Source organism: Lemur catta, chromosome 1 (genome assembly GCF_020740605.2).
Source record: "Lemur catta isolate mLemCat1 chromosome 1, mLemCat1.pri, whole genome shotgun sequence".
Lineage (NCBI taxonomy): Eukaryota > Metazoa > Chordata > Mammalia > Primates > Lemuridae > Lemur > Lemur catta.
This window is the reverse complement of record NC_059128.1, coordinates 106,272,896-106,280,865: the sequence shown is the minus strand read 5'-3', so window position 1 is coordinate 106,280,865 and position 7,970 is coordinate 106,272,896. Positions and strand designations below refer to the sequence as shown.

General features: G+C 51.5%; 1 protein-coding gene across 1 annotated transcript; it reads left to right on the top strand.

The window, feature by feature from the left end:
• Positions 1 to 1,119: 1,119 nt before the first annotated feature.
• CRABP1 (cellular retinoic acid binding protein 1) lies at positions 1,120 to 7,717 on the top strand. The gene is made up of 4 exons (XM_045542097.1): positions 1,120 to 1,291; positions 1,828 to 2,006; positions 4,022 to 4,135; positions 7,427 to 7,717. The coding sequence occupies exons 1-4, from the start codon at positions 1,222 to 1,224 to the stop codon at positions 7,475 to 7,477; spliced, it is 414 nt and encodes a 137-aa protein (XP_045398053.1). The 5' UTR covers positions 1,120 to 1,221; the 3' UTR covers positions 7,478 to 7,717.
• Positions 7,718 to 7,970: the final 253 nt, after the last annotated feature.

Here is a 7,970-nt window from a genome sequence, read left to right as displayed (position 1 = left end):
TATGGCACACGTTTGGGAGCAAAGAGAGAAGGAGGAAGACACCCTCAGCTTGGCCCTCCCAGCCTGCCCGCAGAGTGCAAAGCCTCACCGTTCTGCAAAACGGGCCGCACCTACCCGGGTCCTGTAGCTCATTCAGTCCACCTCTCCCAATCCCCCAACAAAGAGGTGCTGGCCCGGGCTGACTCCTGCCCTATGAAGGCTCCAGCCGGCTTCCAAACGGCAGTGCCCAGGCTGGTGTTGATGGGGAATGGGGCTTTCCCACCATTCACTCCCATTGGTCCTGTGGGGGTGTGGTGGGGGCTTTAGGGGTGCAGAATAGGATCCCAGACTGGGAAGGGAGGGGACTGGCTGGGCACACCAGGAAGGCATGACTGGGGGTGAAAAGAGAGTGGCTCCCATCCCCCATGGCCCTATTACCACTTTAACTTTGTGTTATGGATATTTTCAAACATATACAAAAGTGTAGAGAATGGTATAATGACAACCCAAGTCCCCACTGCCCAGCCTCAGCAGTTATCCCCTCCTGGCCAATCTTGTTTCATCTAACCTTCTCCCACCACCGATTTTTTTTTTTTTTTTTTTTTTTTGAGAAAGAGTCTCACTCTGTTGCCCAGGCTAGAGTGCCACAGGCGTCAGCCTAACTCGCAGCAACCTCAAACTCCTGGGCTCAAGCAATCCTCCTGTCTCAGCCTCCCGAGTAGCTGGGACTACAGGCATGCACTACCACGCCTGCCTAATTTTTTCTATATATATTTTTAGTTATCCATATAGTTTCTTTCTATTTTTAGTAGAGACGGGGTCTCACACTTGCTCAGGCTGGTCTCAAACTCCTGAGCTCAAACGATCCACCCACCTCGGCCTCCCAGAGCGCTAGGATTACAGGCGTGAGCCACCCACCACCCATTTTAAAGCAGGGTGTGCGTGGCCTGGGGTGGCGGAGGTGCCCCCACTTGGCGAGCGGTGCCAGGCCTTCACCACTGGAGGCCAGAACGCCGAGAGGGAAGTGGGGGCACGGTTGGGCGGGAGCTGAGCACACACGGGGGAGAGGCCGCGGGGGCGGGGGCGGGGCCGGCGGGGCGGGGCGGCGACCGCGGGGCGGGGGGCGCTCTCCAGCGACTCAAGGCGCGCGGCGCTGGGCGCAGAGCGCCAGTCTCCGCCTAGCAAGCTCCGAGTGTGCCCGCTGCGCCGCCGCCGTCCGCGCCTGCCGCCGCTGCCGCCACCATGCCCAACTTCGCCGGCACCTGGAAGATGCGCAGCAGCGAGAATTTCGACGAGCTACTCAAGGCGCTAGGTAAGCTGGTGCGGAGGGCGCGCCCCGACAGGGAGAAGCGGCCCGGAGGTGACCCGGTCCAGGCGGGTGCTGGCGTTGGGGGAGCCCCGGGCAGGAAGGAGTCCTCGGGACGATAGGTCGCCGGGTCTCCGGGCGCACCAGTCTCGGAGCAGCGAGCAGAGCCTGGGACCCACGCGTTCAGCGTGCGCTTGCTGGATGTTTGGCGCCTTCCTCGACGGTTCGGCCTTTGTCGCGTGCTAGATCACAGCGAGGAGAGATTACTGGCGCGCAAGGAGGGTCAGGGACTTTAAATTTGGGGACTCAGTTTGAGACCAGGCTCTGCCACGAATTCATTGCAACTCGGGGAAGCCACTCACCCTCTCTGAGCCCCAGTTTCTCATCCCAAAACCCAGGGCGAGGGCAGAGAGACGAGTAAATCTATTTTAAGGCCCCTGTCTAAAGTCAGAAGGTATTGGTATGGGAAGTGCCCAACCGATCCCTAGACGACAGGCCAGTGACAGGCCCTGGGACCGGAGCCTGTGGTGCCCCGTGTGCAGGTGTGAACGCCATGCTGAGGAAGGTGGCCGTGGCGGCTGCCTCCAAGCCGCACGTGGAGATCCGCCAGGACGGGGATCAGTTCTACATCAAGACATCCACCACGGTGCGCACCACTGAGATCAACTTCAAGGTCGGAGAAGGCTTTGAGGAGGAGACAGTGGACGGACGCAAGTGCAGGGTGAGGCCCCACAGCCCCGCGGCGTTGCCGGCCCCCGCTCCCTGCACGTGGCCCACTGCAGCGGGAGGAGCTCACGTCCCTTTTGCAGCCTGCGGCGCGCTTTCCTTGCAGGTTGTGTGCCCAGGCTGTCTGCAGGGAGGGTTTGCGCAGCCCGGCCGCCCTGCGCTCGGGAGAAAGCCCTATCCCCATCTTAACCTCATCCCTAAGCCGCCTGCCGAGGTACTAACAGCCGCGCTTGAAGCGCGGACTCTGTGTAGCGCCGCGTTCCCAGCTGCGGCTTTTGCCGCGGTTTGCGGCGCATGGCGCAGGCGGCGCGGGAGAAGGTTGCGGGGGCCGCGGGTTCTCCAGCCGCGCCGCTGCCACGTTTCCTGTCGCAGGTGGAGCGGCAGCTCTAGGTTCCCGTCCCCGGGTCACTGAGCCGCTGGGGGAACCCTCTGGATGGTGTCAGCAGTCCTGGCACCTCTCCCTGCCCGCCGCTCAGCCTGATTCCTTAAAGGAACGCGGAATTTTTCCAGAAGCAACGCAGCTTCCGGCAGGAAAAATGGACCAAATGCCCTCTCTTAGTCCTCAAGGACAAGAATTTTTTATTTCTGTGTATATGGGACCCAGGGATGAACGAGTGGACTGAAACAAGGGGTTCAGACATTCCTTCTTTGCATGGGCAAAAATTGTGTTTGGTTAAACAGATGGAAAAATAATCGCCACTGCTACCACTTATTTTAAAAGTGACAATGTCTCCCTCCCTTTTTCCAGTATTTTTTTTGTTTGTCTGTTTGGTTGTTTTTTTTTTTTTAAGTCATAATATTCCAGAGAGTGGTAAATTGCTTCTTTCACCTTTCCTGAGCAGAGCATTGTCGGATCTGATCTCAGAGGGGGACTCTCTGGGGACTGGGCTTAGGAGAAGAACGCAGAAACAGCGCCCCAGGAGCAGGCTGACCCAGGAGGCAATCTTTGGCCCCGAGAATTGTCATAGCCTGAAAATGATGTCCAGGCTTGGAGCTAGTGGGATCCTGGGCCCAACTCATTGTATTGTTTGCAAAATCAAAAGAACATGACAAGCATAATTAGTGCAAAGGGCTTGGGAGCCTAAAGGAGAAAGTTCAGCAATGGGCAGGACTCAATTTGGGGACATCCGATAGTGGTTACTGCCAAGGAGGGTAATTCTGATTTTAAAAAAAAAAATCAAAGGTTTACACAACAGCCTGGAGAGTGGGTCTTTATTTATTCCATTCCTCCCACCCCTTGCCTAATGAATGTGTCCCATGTGTAAGTTAAAAAGTGATTATGTGCACATTCAGTACTGGCCCACCCCCTAGCCCAGCTGTACCACACTTTGCTTTGTGCAGACACTGGGGAAGACTGCAGGGAGTCCCCCCTTTCACCTCCAACAGCATGAAGACCCTTCAGATTGTTTTTGGTTTTTTTTTCAAAAATTTTTCTAGAGGGATGTAACCTGGAAAGTGGATGCATTTTAATCCTCAGAGCCAGAACACCCAGATTTATCATAGTATGGGTGTGCCGCTTCTGATGAGGAGTGCAAACAGAAAGGACGTTCTTATCCCAAGACACTGGCAGGGAGTCATGCTTCCGATCTGCTGATGACAAATGTGGCTCCAAACATGGTGTCTTAACTGTTCTAAAACTTTGTGGTTCTGATGTGAAGGTTCTTGCCTTTAAAATCCAAATTGTTTGAAGGGGTAGTCCATTTTTGCATAAGTGAATCATTGCATGCTGTAAATTTTATTCCTAGAGACATAAAGCGTGCCTAAGCTTTGCTGCTTCGGGGGGTGTGTGTGAGTGTGTGATACAAGGTGTATTTATGCCCTATAAAATCCATGACTTGCCCTCTGAGTTTGGGCTGCATAAAGCTCAGCAGAGGAGAGAGATTCTGTGGCCTGCTGACAGGGACCGTGTTTTGCTTCTCTGCACAGCAATTATTCTCCGGTGCTCATTGTTGTCTCTGCTCCTGCTGCTGAGACTGTAATTAATGTCACTAATGGTTTTCCTGCCCACAGAGTTTAGCCACTTGGGAGAATGAGAACAAGATACACTGCACACAAACTCTTCTTGAAGGGGAAGGCCCCAAAACCTACTGGACCCGCGAGCTGGCCAATGATGAGCTTATCCTGGTGAGACCCCTGTGACCCTGAAACAATCTTGACGTTCCCCAGATGGGCCCGAGGTGGGCCACACAAACATGTCATCCTCACTCAACCATTCAGAGAAAGATGCCATTTGCCCCGGATTAAAATTTGAGCAGAAAACCTGAGATGACAGTTCAGGTCAGAGGAAATCATTGTTAAATGGTTAGCAGAAAAGGGGAGTAGCTCAGAGGGCAGAATAGGGGCAGGAGACAGGCTGGGGTGCCTGCCACTATCCACATGGCTACAGCCTGCGACGAAGGTGACATGCTTTTAGCCAGCCTTCCCTCCAGCCAGGCTTGGAATGCTTGGGTTCTGTGAGGTCGCGAGGCTCACACTGCAGAAAGGATTTTTTTCCTTCTCATTCCCCATTTTGCTGGCTGGGAAAGGTTTCAGAAATTTTTATCACGTCAGCACTCATAGCCTTAGAGAACATTTTTACCCCTGATTTACAAACTCCGATGGCCTTCAGGAGCTAGGCAATGAATGCTAATTTGGGAAATGTCTGAGTGGAACACAGTGTGGAGGGGATGAGCCCCTTTAGCAGTGGAAAAGGTGGACTCTTCCTTAAAAATGTTCAGACTGGAACATTCTAAAGACCCCACCCACCCCACGCCAAACAAAACTTACCTGGTGAGGCCAAGTTAGAAACCCTTATAGTTTAATTACACACCTCCTCCCCATTTGTCAGGTGGAGGAGCAAAGGAAGACAGGGAAGGCAGGACAACCCCCCTGTCACTCTCCCTTTGTTTCAAAACCGACCAAGCTTTCCTGCAACCACCTTTTTTTCCCCAGACCAAAAAAGGGGAAAGCTGTTTTGGGTAGGCGGGAAATTATATCCTTTGTTCTCCGTCAGGCATTTTGTTAACATCTGCCCCATCTTAGTGAATGTCACTCTGAAATGTTGGGAATAGGAGACAGCGAGGTGTGCTAAGAAAGGGCTCCCTGTGTGACCCAGGCAACCTCTTCCCTTTGCAGGCTCCATCCCCTGCTATAAAATGACAGGCTGAGCTGAGGTCTGATCCCTGAGGTCCCTCTCAGCCCTGAAATTACATGTTTATTCTGCAAGAGACCCTCAATTGAGCTTTCTCTATGACTTGAAGTGAGGCTGCCTGATCTCTCTTTCCTCTTCTCCTTCCCTGCGATGATTTAACATACTTTCTGCTTTCATAGAGAAAGGGCTGGCTTAATTTGCAACCTGGTTAATGTTGTTTCCAAGGATGGGATATTTGATGGGGTTAGGTGAGCAATTTGAGGCTGAGACATGGAAATTCAGCAGAAAAAGTGCATATAGTTTACTGGTACCAGAGACAGAAAAGAGAGAGATGATTTTAGAGTTCTTGAGTATAGCTGAGGGTTAAGTAGGATCGGTTTGCTCTGAGAAAGTGTGATTTTATTGACCTCCGTGGTATATGAGCAGGAGCAGCCGGAGTCACAGGCCAAACTCTGCTAGATGGACTCCACCTCTTCCAAACCCCCTCTCCCCTTCTCCACAGTTCCACCGGGGCATCCTTCCCTGGCTCAGCAATCACATATACAAGCCTCAAAGGGAGCATGAATTCTTGGCATTCGGGATCTGAATTGCGGGCTTTTGTTTCAAGGGTTATTATCATTAATAAATCTAAAACGTAGGGAGATGCCGTCTCCATATAACAAGAGGCAAATTATTCTAGTTAAGTTGAAATAAGCTCTCCCAGCGCCAATAGTAAATTGCCTTCAGGCTGTAAGTTGCCTTCCTTTGAAAACTGAGTATGCTCCCTCAAACCGCTCTGGAATATCCTACAGAGAGTTTCTTTCGGGAACCTCTAAGCATAGTTTGCAGGCTGAGAAGGCCACTTCAAATGTGGTTGGAAATGTGGTGATTTCTTCTCATGTCAGGAGGCCATTTGTTAGGCTGGGAGAGCTGTCCTATAGCTAGAATAGTGACTGCAGGGGAGAGTCAAATCCCCAAACCCTGCCATTCCTTGTTTGACAGTCTGTGGCTGTAGAGCTCAAAGAGTTCTGGAAAACTACCATGGTCCAAAGGAGTCCAGACAGCCGAAAGGTAGATTTATGGTGGGAATTCCACTCCCCACACAGCCCCAGCACACAGAATCACTTGCATTCCTCATTAATAGGGAACGGGGGTAGGACAAAGACAGTGTCCAGAAGCAGGGATAGCCGTGTCAATCTGGTCAGGAGACCCCTAGTGTAAAAAGAAGCTAGTGATGAGCATTTGCTTCCTTAATACTCACTAAGGACTAGAAGTATTTCCAAATGTTCTCTGAGAGCATCTCATGAGCCACTAAGGGTTCTAGGGAAAAAAATATCAAGATTCTAGGGTAGCTAAACTCTTCGTCCAGTGGTTTTAACCGCTCTTGGATCTCAGGCCACTTTGAGAATCTGAAAGATGAAGACCGTCCGGCAGATAAATGTACATCTACAAATAGACGGAGGCCCAGCAGAGCAGGCCTGTGAGTCATTGCCATTGTCAATGGCAGTATCATTTCAGGGGCCAGAAAGGAAAACATCCTCCTCCTTCTGTGGAGTGATGGAGCAAATAAACAAAGAGCCATAGAATTTTAGCTGGAAAGAGCCTTTGGGATCACCTTGTTCAATACCACCCCTCTTAACAATAGCCCCTGCCCGCCCGTTCCCTGACAGGCCAAGAGAGGAAGGCACGTGCCTAAGCATACCTAGCTGATGGTTGCAGAACTGGGTCTGGATGCCAACACTGGGCTTTTGCAGCTGAGGCCAATTTTCTAGATTGCAGGTGACTTGAGTATCACTTGTACAACATTTCAGGCTATCTCCCAGGCTAGATAGCTGCTTCCTGCAAAGCGGTCCTATTCCGTCTTTAAAGCAATCCCAGCCGGCTGGTCAGCACTGGAGGCCATGGCTCCAGCTGCCCAAGCCCCTCGCTCTCTTGAAGACATTGAAAAGAAACAGAACCACTTCAGAAATGTCCAAAATGGCATTCTCCCTCTTTCAGTTTAATTTCAAAACCAGAGCTCCTGGCATTTCTTATGTCAGCATTCACAGGATCCAGAAGCAAAGGAAAACTGTATACAACATAATTCTATACCCCAGTTGCCTCTCTGCCAATAGAGAGCTTAAGAGGGGCGGAGGAAAAAAAGAAAGAAACTCTTTTCACTTAACATGAGCACACAGCACAGGAAATTGAATGTCTGTTACAAAGAGTTTTTAACAGGGCAATAAGTGGCCTTATTAGTGATATGCTTTAAACATTTTTGCACAGGCATCTGCACTGATTGGTTTTCCTTTTCTCCTTCTCTGCAGACGTTTGGCGCCGATGACGTGGTCTGCACGAGAATTTATGTTCGTGAGTGAAGGCAGCCGCTTGCTCCTCCGTTTGGGAAGGGCTGTAAGCTCCCTGGAGAAATGTCATACGTAGGTCTGAGCCGCCGGTGGACCACCCCTTCCCCTCCCAATGTTAGATGACCCCATTTTCCCCATGACAATGTTGTAGTGCCCCCCACCCTCCACCCCCAGGCCTCTGTGCCTCATGTATCCCTGGTGCTCCGTAGTTTGGCATTTGCACGCTTTTGTCAGTCATTAAACTGGTTGGACACATCTCAAGGCTTTTCCCTTTTTCCGATTGCCTCTTGGGTTTCAACACGAGACTTGTGTACCTGCTGTCCCTAGCACTGTGTCGGTCAGTCAGTGTGGTGCTCTCAGCTTCTGCCTGCTGGCCTCGGTGTGCTGCTTTGATTGTACATCAGCAGCTGCAAGCTGGGCTCCTACAAGACTGGCTGGATTCAGACTGCAGGTCCAGGTGCGATTGGACCTCACAGTGTGGTTTTTTAGTTGAATTGGTTGGTTT